This window comes from Lottia gigantea, assembly GCF_000327385.1.
Source record: "Lottia gigantea unplaced genomic scaffold LOTGIsca_69, whole genome shotgun sequence".
Classification (NCBI taxonomy): Eukaryota; Metazoa; Mollusca; class Gastropoda; family Lottiidae; genus Lottia; species Lottia gigantea.
Genome location: NW_008710347.1, coordinates 71,305 through 94,168, shown reverse-complemented (window position 1 = coordinate 94,168; position 22,864 = coordinate 71,305). Strand labels below are relative to the sequence as shown.

Sequence of the window (22,864 nt, the reverse complement as noted above, 5' to 3'; positions counted from 1 at the left end):
ATAAAAGGACTTATAGCATTTTGGTGCAACTTATAAGTGTGGACAGGTTTTGAAGTGCTATTCTAGTTATTTTGATGGTGGAAAATGTGCACGTGAACAGTGGTATAGTGTTTTAATGAGTGGTTTAGGAAAGGAAAAGAGGTGATCTTTGACTTCAACGTCTTTTATTTTACCACCTGAAAACTCTACACGAACAACGATGATCACTTTAAAGACGAAATGAATAAATGAAGGCGATAAGTACAGTATAATAAGGCAGTTGACATAGGCTACAATTACCAAAAAACATGGTGAAATGAATGTATTATTGAGAAATAGAAAGCAATAAATCGTGTTGTTTTTTAAACAGAATAAAACGAACGAATTACATTATTGGAAGTCATTGATGATTATCTTGAAATGTGATTCCTCATTGAATTTGAATAGAAAAGTCAACTAGATAAATGAAATTGAGAGAAGAATGAATAAAGAGGTGTTGTGATAGAATGTGTGTAAAGCATATTAAAGAGATCAGATATCAAGACAAGCTAATATTGTACAAGTCACCTGTGTTCACCAACTTCTATCAACATTCTCACTTGAAGGAGTTAAACTGATCAATTTTTATATCAGATTTAAAAAAAAAGAAGTCTCAATAAATCAAAGATTCGTTGTCAGAAATGCGGTTATTTCTCTTAAATACTATGCACTTAAGATCACTGTATAAGATGAAGTGTTAAACCAATCAGTTCGTTAAACCGATGAATTTTCTTTAATACATATAAAGAAGAATCATCAGTTATATTGTATCTGGTAACAAAGCATAATTTTGTGCTATGCGTTGACGAAAAAATGTTAATTAATGTTCAATATTCTCATACGAAATCCATGTCATTCCTAGTATATAGTGCTATATTCTCTTTATATTTCCTCACATTACTTTTTCTTTCAAAATCAACTATTCCAATATTTTTCTTATTGTTTGAATTAGTCCCAAATCTATATTGATGTCCATACCAAATTTTTTTTTATTCACTTTATAACATTGGATGGACTGAAATCATGCCTTTTTGAAATTTCAATAAAACAAACCATTCCATGAAAATGTATTTTAATTTGTCTCAAATTTTCTTTCATAATTCTTTCAATTTTTTTTGTCATTTTTGAATTATTTTTTTTACATATAGTTAAAATAAAATTTTTTGCTGAAAATATAAGAAATTATTCATTACACCATTTTTAAGGATATGCTATTTTCTATGATTTTCTATGTTAGCTTTTAAATGAGAGAAAAGTTCTTTAAGATATATTTGTGTTCAATTGTTCTGTTTAAAGTATCATAGTGCAATATTTAAAGTTATGGTGTATATATGATTATTATTATTATTATTATATTTTATTGTCTGTTGTGTTCAAAGCTCAAACTATCAATACTTAAAAATTATGTACACAAAATCTTCATTAAATTAGATTTTTCAAATTGATTCTTTGCCTTATTTAAAAGTTATCTAAAAATAAGTTCTGAAAAACGTAATAAACTTTTGCCCCTCCTTCATAAGTTTTCACATTAGGTCACTGTACGTATCGACTAGGTTTCAGAATCGACAGATCCTTGAACTGATGGTTTTACTCCGTTTTCCAGAGTGTCCACATAGCTAATAGTGGTATTTTTGAAATTGTTTTAAAATGCATGTTGCCTTTATTTGACAGTGTCACTCTGTGGCCATACGTTTAAGTACTGGACAATCGCATGGAAACGTTTAAATCTATTACAGAATCTCAACAACGAGTTCAAAGATTAGCTAGTAGCTTTTGATCCTCAATACGGGGTTCTAATTTGAATCACCGACATGAGAATAAATCATGTGCTTTTTACTTTCGATATTTGGCTTTCCCAGACATTTCTCATAAAGGAAATTCGGTGAATTTATTTTGAACAATGTAAGCATGAGGTGTTTTTGTCGGATACAAAATGCCTCGGGTTCTAGTTTTACGAAATTTTTAGACCCAATTTTAAATTACAGGGCTATGTATTGACTTAGACTGATGTCTCACAATCTTGAACCTGAAATCAGTAATAATGACATTTTACAACTGATGCAAGATTACATCTAAATTCGATGCTGTGTTGGTATACAAATCGAACACACCATGTATTACCCTTAATAACACTAATTTACATAACGTTTGTGCCAATATGAGACTGTTTTTACTCTGAAAAGCCCCATGAGTACAGGTATAGCCTCTCAGCGCTCTGTAATATACCACAAAGACTTACAATGGACATCATGGTGTATAGAAATATAGAACATCAACAAGTTTTTGACACTATATACTTTCTTTTATATTAAAATCTTAATAAATATACAGTACTAGAGGCATTATAATGTCTAAACTGAAAGTCAACTTGTAGTCAAGGGCTGGCCAACTTTACAATAATAAAAGTTCAAACAGATACCTGAAACAAGGTAAAATATGAATTTTATCGCCTAAGGCTGAAATCTGCCATTAAAATTTCCGATTATCTTTCTTTGTTGTTAGACCCGAAGAATACAAGCAAGGTCCCATGGGGGCAAATGTATCTTATGTACTCTAAAAGGGGATGCTTTTTTTCTACACAAAACACAAGCGACTTTCCCTTCGGCTAGTTAGAATCAAGTTTAATGCACTACTTTTACGGTTGTAGTATTTAATTTAACTGTGCTTGCAGATTGTTGGCTTCAGTTTAAATTTCTATTGTATCAATTGTAATTGTATCAATCAAAAATAATCTTCATATTTCCCTTACAATTTCATCTGTCAACTTTTATATCTGATGCCTGCAGCTTAATTATAGTCTGAGATTTTCATCCCCCAGATTTTTTGTATGAAATGGTATATGGGTTGGGATTGACAGAGACATAGGCTGTGGACGGTTACAGTAATAATATCTTTACTACAATATTAATATTATAATAACCTGTCAGTATCTCTTAACCATTGTAAACATACGGTCAACATACCTTCTTACAATTTAATATTTAAAACGCATAAGTTTTGACTGAATGAATGTCATTATCAAAAAGTGTATTATTTTCAATATCTGTAATCTGTTAAATTATTAGATTTTCATGAACATCACAACTATTATAGCTTTAGGGATATAGGATTATGTACATTACATTTTATGCATAAAACTTTAAGATCTGTAGGTTAACACTCATAAATTAACAAATTATCTTCTTATTCCATGGTTATCAGGACTTAGTCCATTTGCAACCAGAAAATCGATTTGATTAAATCAGACAACTAGTAGTAATAGTTTAGTACCTAAGAACTTGGAAAGTTCACAGCCCGCCAGTATCAAAATGTTTGTCCTCGGTATATTTTATAAGTATTTCTTTAATGGAAACATAACATGTTAATGGAGTTAAAGTATTCAATTTATGGAAATAAGTTGAGAACTAGACAAATATAACTTTGATTAATTAGGGGCTAATTACTCTGCATCAATATTTCATGCTAAAATGATCATATTTAAATTAAAGTGACAGATGCGCCATTTTTCGAGTTGATTTGAGTCTTGAATATATGTAAAAAACTTGCAAAAGTGGATAATTCTGGACACATGTGGATTTAAAGGCTCAAATTTCGACGGTGAACTGTGAGCGCTATAACTGATTGGCTTAGCTAAAAAAAAACACGTTTCTAAGACTAAGGACCGATTGGTCAAAAAATGGCAACCTGTCCCTTCAACACAACACACTTTATGGTTAACAATTACTACTTTATGTTACAATACGACGTTTCGACAATGGTACTCTCGTCTTTACTAAGTTGCAAAGCCTGGAATGTTATTACCATAATATGAATTGTAAATAACGACAGGAAAGTGTGTCCATACACGAGGCAGTGTATGATTACTGCAACCTAAATGCTGCAATACCAATACCACCCGAGTTGCACTTTTGGTAGATATGGATGTATTTATGCATTCGTCTTTTGATTACTCGGTATATCTGTAAGTCTAAAGCGCTGATGATGACAAGCTTGTAATATGCATTACGCCAAATTTAGCATACCATGGTAATTGTAATTGTACATTCAGTGTATAGGTTACTATTTGAATACATCGATAAATGATGATCTAATACATCAGCCGGACACATTTATAATCTATAATATATACAAACTCCTCCCCTTTTACAATAAACCAATCATACACTAGTCTTGTATATAAAATACTTGTTGAATACTATCTATTAGATTTAGACACATAAAATACGATGGGACGGGCAGCCACCAATAGATGCCCTCAAGCGAGAAATTGTCTGTATAGTTAAATTGATAATGTATGAAGTGAGCTGAATGCAGAGATATAATATTCTATATGATAATATAGACCTCTACAGATTAGGGTGACTGAATCCTTACAAAATTAACAATACAGACGAACGTATATGAAGGAGCAGAAAATTGTTATACGCCATATTTGAATAGTAGCCTGTATCGCAGATTATAATATAGTCGACCCTTATCCAGTTGCTTCTTTTACTCCCTTAAAATCCCTTTATTTACGTCGACTTAATACACAAACTGAATTGAATGCAATTTCAGTGTTCAAATATTGAAGTAATGTGTTGAATGGTTTGTATGGAGTCAATATAAGACAGATGTGTAGTCAATTCATATTGACTATTCGCCTTTCTAAATTCTAACAAAATATTTCACCGTGTCTCAATAATATAGACTTTGTCTAAACAAACTTTACTTTTTAATTTATCATTAAATACTTGAAAAGTGAAGTATTGTTTATAAACTGACCAGAAAGTCAATATTATAATTATTGAGCAAGGATCATAATATATAATAGTCCCTGAAATGTTGATATCCACACCATGTTCATGTCAAATCCTATTTCTACATAGCCAGGCAAAACCAAATTCCATTTCTACTTTTATCCCAGCAGAACCAAATTCCTTTCCTCTTAGATCCGAGAAAAACTCACGCTCATCTAGGTTCAGGACCATGTAAAACCCTAGTTAATTCATTCCTACGTAGATCCAGGTGAAGCTCTTGTTCGTTCCTACGTAGATCCAGGTGAAGCTCTTGTTCGTTCTTACTATGATCCATTTCAAACCATTCTTCGTTCCTACTTCGATCCAGGTAAAACCCTTGTTCGTGCCTACTTAGATCCAGGTAAAACCATACATCTTTTGTACTTTGGTCCGGGTAAAACCATACTTCGTTCCTTCTTTCTCACTTTTCCTCCTTGAGTTCGCCGTCTCAGCCAAACTCGTTCGCAGTTCCTACCACACTTATGCCTTTAGTCTGGTTTTTCCTGTCCAATCCAGTACCTCTCTGTACTCCCCTTGCCTAATTCTTCTTCCACTCCACTAATTGTTGTACTCGTGACACCCGAGTCTTTTCTCCCTAATTCCCTGCCAATTATTCCGGCACTACAATGTCTCTCAAAATTCCTACGTCCATATCTCTTTCTCTCTTTGCCCTCTATATTCCCCTATCTGGTTCTCAGTACTTTTCTATAAATATCCATTCTCTCTTTCTTTCCCAGACATTCCTGTCTATTTGCCCTGTCTCAAATTTTAAGTTTATTTAAGTAGAACAAAATAGTCAAAAAATATATTATACATAGTATCTTTTAATATTGTTTGGAATAGGAAAGGAAAGTTTTTTTTTGTGCAGACCCGAGTACTATCCAAATAAACACGAGCAGTGCTTTTTTTTAAATTTCTTAAACTATTTCAAAAGCTAGAAATCTCGAAATCGAATATAAAGTTTGCTCTATTTCGACCTATTCCTGAAAGTGAACAATAACAATTGCTTGCCTTTACACAAGCGGAATTAATTATATCTATAAGAATAAGAAAGGTTTAAGAAATTTTTTGTAACTATTTACAATTTGTTATAAAAATGTATGAAGTGTCCCTTTCACAATATAAAAATTGTTTGATAAGGTTAAAATATTTGAAGCATCTGTTTTGCTCAATAGATACCATTTCTATTATCACCAAAGATTACATTATGTTAATCCAGAATTGTAACAGTTTAGATTATTGAATCAAGATTTAATTCTGAGTTAATAGAAGTTAAACAAATCGAATACATCCCCTTAATCCCCGACTCGTCTTTCCTCTAAAATATCACGTAAATTCTCCCTTCAACATTTGGCTTTCTCAATCAAATATGACAAATCTTTTCGAGAAATATTCGCCTTTTGAGAAAAGCACACAAACGAGAGTAAATGTAATCATAATTGGTCGAATGAGATCTGTTTGAGAGTGTTTCCCACGTTGAGAACAAGGCTAACGTTGTATTGTTGAAGTTTAAGGAACGCTGTTCGCTAATCCATTCGGTCACAAAGTCTCAGTCAGCTATTCTTAACAGGTTCATCTTAATACTGTCTTTTGTTTTCGTCAAGACACATCCACACCTGTTACTAAAACATTGACAAATCTTTTTAGAAAAAAAAATGAAACATTTAGACATTCGGATAATTTTTGCTTCCCGATACAGCCGATTTCCGTACATTTAAAACGATTTCTTTCTTAAAATATTTTCAGTGTGGATGTCAAGTTGTAAAATTGTGGATAACAACATCTTGCTTATTTGTATGTTAACAAAAAAATTTGAACCTCTTATTCGATTTCCAATTGTCAAGGAATCTTGATCGAATAATCGTTACAGGTTTGAGATGATATGAGGGAAAAAGCGACTAGTCGGATGGGGATTGATTAGTGAAATGTTTTACCCAGTAATGAGCGCCTGGGACTTCCCGTTGTCAAGCAATCTTGATCGAATAAACTTTACAGGTCTGAGGTGATAAACTTGAAAAATCGATTAGTAGGATGGAAATTGGGTGAAATATTTCCCCGAAAATGAGAGCATGTGACCATGTGGCAATATTTAGCTCAAACTTCGATTGTCACATACATTTGATTCAAAAAAATGTGTTTGATATAGCATTTTACCTACAGGTCAAAATATTAATTTAATGTGAAGCTACTTGAGTTGTCAAGCCTACAAAAATATGTAACTCGGCGACGAGCTTTTCAAATGGATAACAAAATTCTCCCGTAAGCTGATCCTGTAAATTCATAACATGTAAGTCATAGCCGATCTCAGAAAGTTAGAACCACAGCGTTTTCTAGACCGAATCACTCTAGATCAGAAAATGCTTTAAGTACATATCAATTATCTACTTTATACGAGAATATTTTAGGACGATATGCTTGAAGAATTTAATTTTAAAATCTCAGTAGTTTAAATTGAACAACAATGCACCAACATTTGACATTTTATTAAATAATCTAGCGTTAAAACTCTCACTGTTCCACTTGATTGAAGTAAAATTGTTTGTCAGTGAAATCTGTTAGTAGTAAGTGAATTTATCTGTTACTGTGACTAATTGTCAGCAATAAAAGGAAATGTTCCACAATCAGAACGGAATAACGTGTCGTACAATGTCACTCAAAGATGGGAAGAGTTTATTTTTCATAATGTAACAAGTTTATGCTTTAATAGACTTATTGAATTTTCCACGCCATAAAGTCAATGTCTAGCTGTGAAACGAGATTGATAAAAGATATTGGATCCATTATTTGCTGATGCTCTATGATTTATAGAAGGTCAATACATTAGCTGTCAAACTGGTAGAAATCAACGACAAATTGATTTTACTGTGTCATAAGTAGCAAGTCGTTACGGAACTCAACTGTGAAAAGAGCCAAGTGTATTTGTATTTTGTTATTCTTAAAAATCGAAGAACACGACCCACTTTAGACTTGACAATAGTCAAATCAAACAATATCAGTGCTGTATGGGGCTGATTGAAGTAATGAATACAGAACGACAACCCGAGCCCGCAGGTAAAACTTATGCATTTTGTTTTTACCATAGAAATGTTTTTATTGAAAAACGCAAACATAAGCCGAGGTAGGGAAATTGATAGTTTGAAATGTCAATCATGTTATTGACTTGACGGTTGATGAGACATGCATTGTCAATTTAGAAACGATTCTTTCATTGCTTTGTTCTATAGAATTATCCCTAGTTCTAATATTTATAGAATATAATAAAACGTGTATTGAATATTAAATAAGATATATGTTTATCTGATATTATAATTATTGATTTTTGGCTTCAGAATATATATTTTACTTAGTGATTCTAATCAAATATAAACTGTACATTGTAGTAGATTCAAATAATGAAATAAAACCAACTTATGACTATGAGTTCTATCTGTTGGTAAAAAAATGTTCACAGCTAATCGTCGAAATTTGAGCCCCCTTTCCTCGTGTATCCCTTATTAGATATGTGTTTGAAAGCTAAAAATACGACTCGCCTTTTTAAGAGCCTCCATTTTGAAGAACGTTTAAAGACTTGATAAATAAAAAATTATCGAACAGCGTTCTTTCTGTTATCAACAACACGTACAACTTTCAGACAACGCAAATTTTTAGGATTGGGATTTATAAGCTTGTGAACGAAATAAAAGTGTTTTTTATTTGTTTGAATTATAATTGAAAGAATTATCTGATTTTGTACAGTTCTAGTCGTACTTCTGACTTCTGATAATTATAAATCAACCCCCGAAGATGGCAAACCATGGACTTTAAAGTTGGGTGTAAGTTGGGGGAAAAGTAGATCGAATTAAGATCAAATAAAAATATAAGGTCCATTCTAAAGGTCGTTCAAATCCTTAATAAAAATAAAAATTAAAATTAGCAAAGACTTATGCACTTCCAGAACATTTTAAAAACATCACATTTTTTGTGAAATATTTCCAGTGTGTTTGTTTTTAAAGCTGAGATGTAACGATATCAGAATGTTACACGGTGTTAGCAATGGATTTTTCAAATTTCAAGAGGTCAAGTGTTATAAAAATTATATCAATTAAAACTGGTGTACATTACAGTTCTATGATCAAACTACTGCACATTTGTGAATAAGCTGAAAACTAGAATAAGGGAGATCACTATGATATGGAAAAGGCAACCTTCATATAGAACTCATACCACAAATAATTTCAAGAGTTCTGATTGTAGTCCGTAGCATTTGAAGATCTCCCCTTCTATTGCCCTTTTTTCTTTTTTGAATGGTATAGATTTGGATTTTGTTGTCTGAAATTCCCCCTAAATCTGAATTTTTGATAAGTATTTAAGAAATATTGTGCGGGTCCAGTTGCAACAATTAAAGGGAAACAACTCAGACGAAATTTGAGGACTTCATACTACAACTGTTGTTGTATTCGTAAAATTCTAAATAAAAGCTCTTTATCTGCCGAGATAGAATTGAAAACAATGCCAGTCTCACAGACTCTTCATTCTTATCTTGTGTATAAGTCTGGTTACTGCCGTGGTTCACAAAGATCCGTAGGGACAAATATCTTCACAAGAAACACAACAAGAAATTTAAAGTCATAAATTTATGGCACTGATTATTCTCCAATTAATTAATTTAGTAATTTATAACCCTCTAGTAGAATTTCAGGAGATATATTCCTAGCGATATTTTCAAAATCCTGGGGATATTTCATACACAGTCGGGAGGTTACAGATATATTTCCGGGGGAATTTCTACCTTCTCCGACTCACAGGATATGAGGTATACTCAAAATTTGTAAAATGAAATTTCCTTAGTGTTACAAACGGTAAGCCTAACTCACTGGTTGATGAACTGATCGAGTCTTGAGAGCACGAGTTGCGCCCCCTTGTTTCATATTTATTGTTTTTCTCAAATGAGTATTTATATGCTTGTCGGTTTGTAAGTCAAACAAATCTGCCGTGTCTTATACGTATAAAATTTTCATTATACATTCTACATAGCTAATTCTACCCTTATACTGTAATAATAATATATCTGGTATCAAATTCTTCAATTCTTCCACAGCATCCTACTCAATGATCTTCTTGCTCTTTCCAGAAATCCAACACTTTTCTTTTTATTTAGTTCAACTGAAATACACAACAATGTTTCCTATATTTTTGTTATAGAAATGACAATACAGTAAAAAATATTTAACTATTTGGTTGGTAATTTCCAATGTAATTGGATGATTGGGTTCCAATCCAGCCCAGTATCAAGTGTATATTAGATTATTTAAATTTGGCTGCCTCTTTCTCATGTATCCTCACCTTAATACAAAAATTCTAAGTTTCTTATTTTTGTGGATAGTGCCAGAATTTAGGTCATTAAAGCTTAAAGAGGTTTGCTAAAATTGTAATGTGTATCAGTGAAACAATCAGGCGTTGTGGTTCTTGCAATTTCTAACGTATATGACATAGCTGTCGCAAAAGGCGTTATAAATTAGTATCATTTTATGCCACAGTGACGTTATATGCGGTTAAGCATCTATATATTTTCAGAAACCACAAACATCTGACGAAAAATGGAATGATATAAATTGAAAAATGTTCCCGTTACACATAAAAAAGCTTGAAAAACCTCTTTGAAGCATATTAATAACATAATACAACAGATTATTCCTACCCTTTGACATTTCTACACAATCATTATCAACAGTAATGATATTACTTTCTTTATGACTGGTGAAATCATTGACTGTCTTGTTACTAGCACTAAAACCATAGATTAACCCTTCTCCCGAAATACCAAGGATTTTATACAAATTGAATTCTTTTTGTTCACTATTATTTTGACTCTCCTTTAGTTCACTATTACGTTCTGTTTTATTGTTATCATGCGTCTCCTTTAGTTTATCATAACGTTGTGTTAAATTGTTATCATATCTTTCCTCTAGTTCATCATTACGTTCTGTTTCATTGTTATCACGTATGTCCTTTAATTCATCACTATGTTCTGTTTCATTGTTATCATGTCTCTCCTTAAGTTCATCATTACGTTGTGTTTCATTGTCATCATGCGCCCGCTTTGGTTCATCATTACGTTGTGTTTTGTTGTTATTATGTCTCTTATTTAGTTCATGATAACACCGTTTTTCTTCGTTATCATGTGTCTCCCGTAGTTCATCATTACTTTGAGTTTCATTGTTAATATGTCTCTCCTTCAGTTTATCATTGCGTTCTGTTTCATTGCTATCATGTCTCTCCTTTAGATCATCATTACGTTGTGTTTCATTGTTATCATGTCTATCTTTTAGTTCGTCATTACGTTGTGTTTCATTGTTATCATTTATTTCCTTTAGTTCATCATTATGGTGTGTTTCATTGTTATCATGTCTTTCGTTTAGTTCATCATTACATTGTGCTAAATTGTTATCATGACTTTCCTTTGGTTCTTCATTACGTTCTGTTTCATAGTTATCCTGACTCTCCTTTAATTTATTATTACGTTGTGTTTTATTGTTACCATGTCTTTCCTTTAGTTCATCATTACATTGTGCTAAATTGTTATCATGACTTTCCTTTGGTTCTTCATTACGTTCTGTTTCATAGTTATCCTGACTCTCCTTTAATTCATTATTACGTTGTGTATTATTGTTATAATGTCTTTCCTTTAGTTCATCACTACGTTCTGTTTCGTTGTTATCATGTCTTTCCTTTATTTCATCATAACGCTGTGTTTCATTGGTATCATGTGTGTCCTTTAGTACATCACTACGTTCTGTTTCATTGTTATCATGTCTCTCCTTTAGTTCACCATAACGTTGTGTTTCATTGTTATCATGGCTTTCGTTTAGTTCATCATTATATTGTGTTAAATTGTTATCATTACTTTCCTTTGGTTCGTTATAACGTTGTGTTTTATTGTTATCATGTCTTTCGTTTATTTCATCACTACGTTCTGTTTCATTGTTATCATGTCTTTCGTTTATTTCATCATAACGTTGTGTTTCATTGTTATCATATCTTTCGTTTATTTCATCATAACGTTGTGTTTCATTGTCTATATGTCTTTCGTTTAGTTCGTTATTACTTTGTGTTTCATTGTTATCATATTTTTCGTTTAGTTCATCATTACGTTGTGTTTCATTTAATCCAGTATCACATTGACCCTGCTTTAGTTCAATTTCATCAACTTGTTTTCCCATTAATTCGCCAAATAGGTTTTCATTTAATTTAGCGTTTAGTTTCTCCTGTCTCTTTCTCAAATCTTTGTAGAAATGGACTTCGTCTCGTTTATCATCTAAGATGATCAAACGACATTGACGTATTAAAGTGCCATCTGAAATCATAAATATGAAGAACAATGATGAAGAAAAATAATTTCATTGTTTAGGTTTTGCTGACCAAAGAAAAAAAAACATCCGCAGCGAAATAAAATTTCATGAAAACAATCATTACCTACTGTCTGAATACAGATATCAACCCGAACATTGAAACTTTTGTTGCTGCTTTAGATTACAGATGATTTTCATCAAAAATACTGATCCACCGAGAACCTTGCGGCGGTTTCTAAATCTAAAACAGTCACATTAAAAATGCTATAGATCCTTAAGTTTTCAATCGAATTTTCATAAGAATTGGTAAGAATGTTTCTCGTTTTTTAAACTGTACATGATAAATTAAGCGAATATGGATGTGTTCCACTATGTTTCGAGAATATCATTTAAGATGGCAGTGGAGAAAATTATGTCTGTAAAGAATTACCTTCAGTTGTTTCAGCTGTTTCGCGATAACCTTCAAGAAAGATAACAGGGCATTCTTCTAAATACAAGTCATCTGAAAGATTAATAGATTCGCACAATTCCTCCAAAAAGACAACAAGAAATTTAACTTTTTATTTATTTCGGTGACAATCTTATCTTCTTTTTAAGAAATTGGGGTATCCGAAATTCGAACGTCTTGTTGATATAGTCTCTGACACCAAGACATCTTCCGTCGCAGCTGTGCGTAGACAAGTGGGACAGGATAATTGAGTCTACTTTATACATGACGTCATTGTTAAGATATTCAAATATTCAAGTCTGTCAAATGGACGACTCGATGAGATTACAAGTTACATTTTTTACGGTAAACTGTTAACAATATTACTGATTAGATTAGCGGAACAATTCACGTTTCTGAGGTATGATTTACCCCAGGAAATCTCGCCTCTGCCCCTTTAAAGCAATCCTGTAAGACATTTAGAAGTATCACAGAATATTGAGAACAACAGTTATTTTTATGGATAAAGAATTCTATTTATTTCTTTAAACACAGCGTTTCATCACGCATACAGGTAACGTTCTTAAATGGTGATTAACCATTATCCAATATCCAATAGTGTCTCATTTCCATAGTGATGTCGAATGGAATAAATAATATAAAATAAGATAAGATAAATAAATAGAAGTCTATATACATAAAAAACTGGATTTAAAGCAATAAAGACGTATTTAAAAAAAAAATTAAAATAAATATGATCATATAATTCTGTTAACAGTTTTGCTACGATACAAACGGTTACAAGTGTTTGTAAACAAAGTCAATGAAAACAAAACATTCGTAAGATATATATCAAACTGATAATGAAATGAATCATTGGATGATCAATAGTCACAATAATAGCATTAAATGCATATATTATGTAAGTGTCAGAATTAACTTCCAAAGTATCTAGATTTAAGAACTATATTTAGGTCGCACTATTACTATCAAAAGACAAATCACTGCTAAATACCGGATGTAAAGAGTCTCGCCCAAGGAGACACAACGGAATTCCCCATTCATTACGGAGTCAGATTCAGCTTACGGATACTGTCGAGAATTGCCGAATGGCTACGATACTTACAGAATCTGCGCAAACATAGAAAACGTTACTCATCTGTAACAGGATGGCCTACAAAATATATAAATTTAACTTACCGATATCTTCCATCGTACGTTTAGATTTGGTGAAGAGACCTCCGGCGATTTTGTTTCTTTCGTAAACCAGATTTTTAGAGGGAATGACCAGAAAATCTACACTGTTCATCAGGACATAAAACTTCATCATCTCTTCATCTAAACCTGTAAATGACACACGGTCAAATTCTGTTTCTAAGAGATATTTAGATATTTTCTGAAGATCTTCTTCAACTAAAAAATAAAAAGAATTAAAAGGTAATATCAGATCGAATCTCAAGATCGAAGCACTAGGGAATACAGAGCAAAAAAGTACCGAAACACTTACCTATCGGACCCATTTCTACAAAACAGCCCTCGCCTCCTCTTTCTCTTACAAATCCAATTTCTGGTTCTGATGTTATTATAAACTCTAGCTTATAATCAATGGCATAGGCCTTTATTTGATCATTTTTATTAAATTTTTTCGGTTTCTTGTATTTGACCCTGTCAGCATGCTTGCCAATTTTACCGTTCTCTCTATTCAGTTCTTTCACAGATTTGATTAATGTTGTAGATATAAAGTTATTTAGTAGATATTCAGCTGCCTCGTCTTCCCTCCTATCCACTGCTGCTCTTAATTTATCTAAGTAGGTTCCGAATGCTTTATTGTCCTGTTTTCCTGCGAAATTTCCTTTATTTTGATTGTATCCTTTGCTACCTGTGGTTTCCAGGCCGCTGTACCATTGGCATTGTGTGTACCTGGAATTGAAATAAGTAGGCCTACTCGACTGGAAGCTTCTATCTCGTAGGCCTATCATTCGTGGAGTATCATAACGGAAGCGTGGGTTGAAATAACCACGGGGAGGAATCCCCCAATTGAAATTTTGGAAACGTTGATGTTGATGGTATCCATTAGGTCGATCTGAAATTAGAAAAACACATAGGCTAAGTTTTAACAAATTTTACGTTTAACTTGTACGGAAATCATTATATGTGGTTGAATATTTGAAATATGATGATACTTTTCATTGAATTTACTTACAACTAGCACCCTGTGTTCTAAATGAACCATCACCTCTAAAATACGGAAACTGTTGCCTGAAATTAAAGTCCGCCATAGAGTTTACTATCACTATGATACGCTGAATGTTAGTAACGCTATTATGACGTCATAGTAAGACATTGTTATTAATTATATCAATATGTTCGTCCAATCAAATTTCAAGATTTATTTCCTGCAGGAAAATAGCAATTCATTAAATATTACTAGAATCATAATTTTTCAGATGACGTTCCTCAGCAATTTTATTTGACCACTGAGGTTACTGGCATGAGGCTACTGTTTAACCGGCATGAAAGTCTTTCAATTTGGTAGCATTTTTTAATATCATTTTGGATAGAAAATAAAGTGGGAGGTTTATCTAAAGGGGCATTCCGCTTTTTTTTGTAGGTTAGAAAATTGTTTTGCTCAAATTTGTGAAAACTATAAACCAAAATCTATAGAATTGTAGCCTATCCCTTAACGTATCTGAGAGTTTTAACTAAAAAAACAGCTGTTAATTTTTTAACGCCAAAACTTTACGTTAAAGGTTAAGGAACCTTTTAATATTTGTTATGCTTATTGCAAGCTGTTAGAAAACTACTGTTCGGATTTGAGTAATATAAACGCCTTATTGTAGGGAAATATGTCCCCTGTGTTTTTTTTTGAAGATTTCAACTAAATATAACGAGCCAATATAAAGCCAATCACAGCTACTAGGTCAAACTGCTTAATCAACAATTATTACTCAAATTCGGTTTGATCAAGTAGATAAATAGATATAAATAGCAAACTTTGGAAATATTTTTAGGTATAATTTACAACGTTTTTGATAATGAAAATGTTTTACAGAAAGCGCAGAATTCCCCTTTAATCTGCAATCCCTGTAGATCTGATTCTTTGTTATTATATTGTAGCATGATTGTTAACACCCAAGGTTCCCAGTATCATGTCTTTTACTGCTGTGCTAATTTCAATTTTATTTTTCGTGGATCCAATTTTGTATTTCTCTCCATAAATTGCGAATGTGAATAAATTGACTTTAGAAAGAGATGAAAGATAGACTGTTTTTCTTTGTTATCATGACAGACATTGCAATTTGGTGACTCGTTAATTTTCATTGTAAAAATTAAATTATTTGTCGCTAAAACTCTACGTAGTATCCTAAATTGAAACCACACTAAATATGTATCTTTCCTACATTTTTTATAAAAAATCTGTATAGGTAAATAGTTCTTCGTATGATTATCTAAATCTATGCTTCATTTGTTAAAAGGAGTAATCTGTTTTTTTGCATTGCTTTTGCACAAATGGAAATTGTATTGTTAAACATACCTTACATGAAATTCTAAGCTCATTGCATACTCGAAAGTTTAATTATTCACTAGGTGGTATTTGTTAGAGTATCTAATGCGACTCTCTCTGCGACTAAAATACGTACTTTATTCAATTCCGCTGTTTCCCACAGGAGATATAGATACACACCAATGCAGTTGATGAAAGAAACACATCTTTAATGTAATAAAATCTTTATGTATAAAACTAAGTAAAGTAAAGGATATAATATAAGAATATGATGCTGACATTTACTGACTAAACCAAGAGTGAAAAAATTAACTATTTAACGATGAATACTTTCTGGTTGCCAAGTTAAGTAATTCATTCTAAACAACGTTACTAAAGCAAACAGTTTATGTATTAAGATTATATATGAATTATTAAAAATCACGTTTTAGCAAGATACAAATTTGTTCGAGTGGAATAAAAGAATATCGTGTCATATCAATGAGAATCTATTACTCATTTTTACTTTACAAGAATCAATAAACCGTAATAAGATCATAATAATATATAAGAACTTGTTAAATTATGTATAAATTTATGATTTTACAGGTTCGCCATTTTCTGAGGTTGATTTGTGTCTTGGATATATGTAAATCTTATCTGATAAGTAGTAGAATTGTACACAAAGCTCATAATTCCTTCAGAAATACCTCAAACTAGGAATTTCACTTTCCCTTTCTTTAAAATGTTCTATATATGCGCAGAGTCTCAAGAAAAGACGAAAAAACCCGGATAATTCTGGACACATATGGATGTGAAGAATCAAATTCTACGGTGAGCTATGATTCAGAATATTATTACTGATTTGCTTAGCTAAACAATTCCGGTTTCTGAGACTAAGATTTTGATTGGCCAAACGGTTGCCGAACTTGTCCCTTTAAGCTTAACATTGATAATATATTTGTACGATACGAGCCAAGACACGAAAGCATTATTACGAGTGAAGAAGTTCCTAAAAAAATCCTATGTAGGCACTATATTGCGATGTACATCATAAGCAAACTTCTTGTAGATAAAAACAACATAGTACAGGTCAGGTCAATAAAAATGTCAAAAATTGTCAGAAATGAAATGAAATTGTCAAATTTGATAAACTGTTCTTCAGATTATGTTTTCTTACTATCATAGTAAAGTAATTTCATTCAATGATTTTTACGCATATCTGGGAACATTTCGAACAGTAAACAAGAACAGTAGACTGAATTCTGATGGTTAAACCCTATATTTTTGTTAACGCCTATTCAACCTTAAGTAAGATTTCCTGTGTCCCAGATAAAAATAAATATCGTCTCTGTTAATACATAACTTGAATCATGTTGTTACTCTAATATATAATATATATCTAAATATTATCTAGGTATTTTCAATATGACCATATGGTATCAAATTTGGATTGTCATAAATATGATTTTTGCTATCTACTTTTGTTGCCTTTTCTTCATCGACAGTTGATGCCATATTGGTGAAACCAGATCTGTGGTTTAGAGAAACCTTCCGTCTGAAAGAAAAGCATTAATAGTATACAGGGGAAAGCTTAGTTGGTCAACTCGAAAAAAAGTTTTGACCCGTAGGAAATTCAAACTTTCAGAAAATTCAGAAAACCCACTTCTCACAAAAAAAAAAAAGGAAGTTATTGAAACTGAAAAGATATTCATAATTTGTATTTCAAGTTGTTAAATAGAGCATAATATGCCAATGAGAAACCATCGTTCCAAATATTCAGCAATTCAAAAGTTTTAAATAATTTCGAGTGTACTTACTTTTGTTTTTTCTGATAATATATCGCCCCGACTAATACACAAATCAAAATGATACCAATTATAGTTGCAATTACTATCACTGTAATATAAAATAATGATGGTTAATTATTTACTCAGAGATTTACTTAGATAAGTATATAAACGAATGTTTTTCATCTTTCCATGATATGCCTTGCGATAAGGATATTTGCATTCATTTTGAAATTATGAAAAATTGGAACATTTTATACAGCGGGCATTCGAAATGACGTCTACTTACCTACTGTTAATCTTTCTGGGTTAGCTCCCTCATCACCATCAGTTAGTGTAGCATTATTGGGAGTAGTACCAGTATAACTGGTCGTGGATTGCTGAGTATTGGGTGCTTTCTCACTACCAACAGTAGAATCAGAATTGGTCTTACCAGACACTGTTGAGTCACCTATTTCTGTTGCCACAGCATTGGTAATGGAAATTGGAGAAGTTTCCTTTGTTTCACCTTCTGAATTCGTGGTTTTACCATCCTGTTCTGTGTCTGTCGTGGTTATTTCAGACACTTGGTCGGTAGTGACTGGAACTGAATCAGTCATAGTAGCTGTTGGCTGTCTGCTGGTAATATCAGTTTGTACTGATTCTGCAGTTGAAGATTTTTGTGTCGAATCTGACATCTTTTCAGCTGATGTTATTGTGGTTTTCGAATCGGTAGTAATGGGGTTTGTAAAAGGTGTGGATTCAGAGTAAGAAGTTGACTTTGGTATTGCAGATGATGTTTGCGTAGTTGATACTGAAACGGTTTGTGAAGGGGTTGCAGTTGAAGTTGTTGGTATTGCAGTTGTGGCAGATGATGACGTTGATATAACAGTTGGCGTTGATGAAGGAGATGGCGATGTTGATGTTGAAGCTGTTGATGTGAATGGTGTTGTTATATTGGTGGTTGGTGCTGCTGTTGATCTATGAGACGAACATGTTAATGACATATTCGCGATGGAATCTGAAAATTTTAAGGATCAAGCATGAGTTATGGTATTCAATTCAACAAAATATTCTGAGAATTATTGTGTGTTAAGAATCAGATAAAAAATATATTAACATCGCGTAAAGACGCAGGCTACGACCACATTATCAACATTTCACATTTTGTTTAGGGTCTAGCATAGATTCTGAAATGCTTCCTTCTTTATCCAGTTTTCCAGTTCACTTCAATAGGCTTTACAACATCATATCAACGACATCAAAACTTACTTGTTGATGAATCAATATAAAAACAATGCCTTATATCAGATATTGTGTTATCTTTTTCCACCATGATATCAACAGTTTTGGTGAACTCTGTGTTTACTACGGTGCCGCTACGAAAACATCCAAACTCAACAGAAGAGGCTGTAGAAAACCGTATTTCTGTACCACAATTGCGATAATCTGGAGCCTTTATTAAACTTATCTGGATAGCATTGGTAGTTGTGGTAAGTTTACAGTTACATTGTAACTTATCAATGGGTATTTCAGATGTATCTACTAGTAACTTGGTACCGGTTATGGTACCTTCTGAACATGGCCATATCACTAGAACGAAATGAAAATATAACATTAAGTCTTTGCTAGGCATCCATCTTTCTAAAAAGTGTACCCACCTTCATGGGAGAAAACAGATGCATATAGCATAGCCTTAAGGTGGTATGTTCATTTCAGAATATAAAAAATGACACAATAAAGACTATCGGACACTGCTTCTGGAGAATTTGAACCAAATTTAAATCTAACTATGTTTGAATAGCGTCTCGGGGAAACAATAATTGTTTTATTTGGTAAATAATTTAATTCTGGATTGGCCATATGCATCCAGTTAAAATGAAATTGACGAAATAAAATTTTTTTTCTAGATTTTTGTTTGTGAGGGATTGGCAATGATTGTTTTTACATGTACTGGTCAAGCTAAATGAGATAATCAGTACATTTAAACTATTTTCTTAATTCAACAACTTACAATACTGGGCGTTTAACTTTTATTTACTTTATTCGCGTGAAGACACGCAATGAGTCTATTTGGTCATTTTAGAAGTTTTTTTCAATTTTTTAGCTAACTCAAAATCGTTTACACAAACGCATTCAAGCACACAACATGAATAATTTCGCAAGTTAACTTTTGAAGTTAAATACATGACATATTAGCATAATTTTTTTTTATGATATTTCTAGTATCCATTAATCGATTGCTTAAAACAAATTTAAAAAGTAAAGGCAGCACCATATTTCCAGTCAATGCTATCTTTCAAACTGTAAACGTCAATACTTCCGCCGGGCTGGATCACTGCATTTTTGTGACAGTGGAACAGCTCAGTGGGTTGAATTGTTGAAGTTTAGGTTCGAATCACCCTCAAGCTAAGAAAAATTCGGATGCCTGTACCGGTTTTTCCGAGAGTCCTCCCGGTGTCGGCTTTCACTCCCTTATACCCAACGGAGTGTGATTCTGTCATAAACCGACAACTTTGATACCTACAATATCAAAGTTGTAATACTACCTCGACTTGTATACTTCATTTGTATACTAATAAATTGTGGATACTAAAAACGTTTTATATTGTTTCATAAGGATCGAATTTCATTTTTCATTCCTCGAAAAACTTCTCTATAATATACAATTTCATATTTCTTTTGTTAATTTAGCCATTATGAAGCCAAGTATTTAAGATATTTTGGACGATCTACGTTAATTTATCAGTACTGACAATCTGTGTAATATGACCGGTAATCTCTTTTATTCTGGCTAAATGAATATAAATGAATTAAACCACTACGTCTGTCTTAACCTTTTTATAAATATAATTATCAAAATCTCTTTGGTGAAATGATAAAGGGTTTTATGTATTTCTATTCAACACCTGATTTGGCTAATGAAGACTCACACCAATGCCAAAGGCAAGACTAATCGTCCATAACATGAACAAAATATTGCCACACAAAACTTGCAAATCTTAAAGGGTATTATGAAAAATTTTCATTATCAAACACGGAGTGAATTATACCTGAAGTTATTTCTAAAATGTGCTATTTCAAACTGAATTTGTTTCAATAGAGTTAATTAAAATTAAAAAGGAAGTTTGCTAATTGTTAAGTGAAGGGCTAAAACTTGTTTTGGTGTTAGGTCTCGACTTAGTTGAAATCTATAGAATGCATGCTTCTCTACAATAATTAGGCTTAAATCATTCCAAATAGGAAACTTTTAAATAGTTTTGGTGTTACAAAACAGGATTTTTAAAAATAAAACTTTCAGATGTGTCAAGGATCACATTTTTCTCTATTTTGATGTAAAGTTTTCAAAATGTTTAGCGAAAAATGTTTTCGACAGTTATGATACTCTCTTTAGTAATGCTTACTTGCTTTATCAAATTTCAACGATTGCTGTGGACATCAGGTGCATACTTCGTTAAAAAATATTTTGCACGGAAGATCTTCCAGTCCCTTATATAAGATTATTTCAGGACATATTAAGGCGGGTTTAATTTACAAACCTCTGAAAGCTGGGAATGTAACTGCATACTAGAGTCAAAAAAGGGGTGTGTGATATTTGTTCACCGTGCATTGAGAGTATAAAGCTAGGTGTTGTTTAGGGATTAGGGAACAAGAAACCCGTTCAATTTTAGCTATTGTTATATCTATTGTTCAAGTCACATAGGAACTGTAAGATGATATTAGGAGATGTAGGATAAGATAATGAACAATACCTACCTGGTATGTTATAACCTGGACAAACACCACCTGTAATGCATTTAATGTATATTTTAAATATCAATATATTTAACATGTTGGCATGGTTGTAGTATTAAAGCCCAAAATTGGCAATTGCAATAAACTATCAAAAAGTATTGAAATTTGAAAAAATGACACAAAATAATTCTCAGATGGCAAGTCAACAAATTTCAGATAAACTTTGTATTTTCTCCAAAAAAAACTATTTAGTAAAAAATAAAGCCATTTATATCACATGATATGATAAAAAATCAAAGCCCCCTGTATACTGTTATTTTTGAAGATTATAGTAAGACGAGTATTCTACGGTTGATTAATTTGCCTACAGGTAAATACCGTTATCAATCATATTTAATACCCATTTTTTCTTATAAGACAATGACATTTATTAGACAGCATTTATATTATACCACAGCTGGTAACAATTATTGAACACCAATATGGCTTAAATTTGGTTTTCGTCGTAGCACGAACAAAAAAGAATGAACATTGAATTTCGAAACTTGAAGAAAAGGGGAAAAAGACCTAAATTTAATATAACCTACTTTGTGTGAGACAATGGATATATATCCAATAAAACAGGATTTTTATCTCCTATTTTTATAGGTTGGTCTCAGAATATCTTAAACTTACCCTTCACGCCTGTTAAGCAAATCAATGCAGTTAAATAGGCTGCGACGAATACGAACAGATTCTCCATTGTTTTTAACATAAATATTTAATCTTTAATTAAAGATTCAATACATTGGAAACTGCGATTTCTTCACAAACTGTCCTTAACTGTATAATGCTTTCTTTATTCACAAACTATCCGTGAATATATAATGCTTTCTTTATTCACAAACTATCCTTGAATATATGATGCTTTCTTTATTCACAAACTATCCTTGAATATATGATGCTTTCTTTATTCACAAACTATCCTTGAATATATGATGCTTTCCTGTATTAGCAAACCTTATTTTACTATATAATGCTTTCTTTATTCGCAAACTATTCTTGATGTTATAATGCTTTCTTTATTCGCAAACTATCCTTGATGTTATAATGCTTTCTTTAAACACTGTCCTTGACAATAATGATCCTTACAACAAGAGAATTATATTCCATATCACAGTAGGTTTAAGTCTTGAGGAAATCTCTATGTAAAAAGACGTGCCTTTAGGTCACTTTCAAATAACTGACTACATTCCCCAATAATAGTGTCATCTAATCGTGTTAGAAAGAAGAGTATTTTTGGTTGCGTTACGATTTACTTTCTCTGTCATTTGATCGACAAACTA

At 32.1% G+C, this 22,864-nt stretch overlaps 2 protein-coding genes across 2 annotated transcripts; both read right to left on the bottom strand.

Annotated features, from left to right (window-relative positions):
- Positions 1-9,397: 9,397 nt before the first annotated feature.
- Positions 9,398-14,830, bottom strand: LOTGIDRAFT_235709 (hypothetical protein; the record flags this gene model as incomplete). Its single annotated transcript, XM_009065224.1, has 5 exons — positions 9,398-9,938; positions 12,555-12,626; positions 13,752-13,964; positions 14,059-14,634; positions 14,755-14,830. 5 exons carry the CDS (start codon positions 14,828-14,830, stop codon positions 9,859-9,861), a joined length of 1,017 nt encoding a protein of 338 aa, XP_009063472.1. The 3' UTR covers positions 9,398-9,858.
- A 2,618-nt stretch (positions 14,831-17,448) lies between these two features.
- Positions 17,449-22,281, bottom strand: LOTGIDRAFT_167707 (hypothetical protein; the record flags this gene model as incomplete). The annotated part of the gene is made up of 6 exons (XM_009065223.1): positions 17,449-17,593; positions 17,856-17,934; positions 18,115-18,825; positions 19,077-19,397; positions 21,561-21,590; positions 22,215-22,281. 6 exons carry the CDS (start codon positions 22,279-22,281, stop codon positions 17,449-17,451), a joined length of 1,353 nt encoding a protein of 450 aa, XP_009063471.1.
- Between the last annotated feature and the right edge of the window lie 583 nt (positions 22,282-22,864).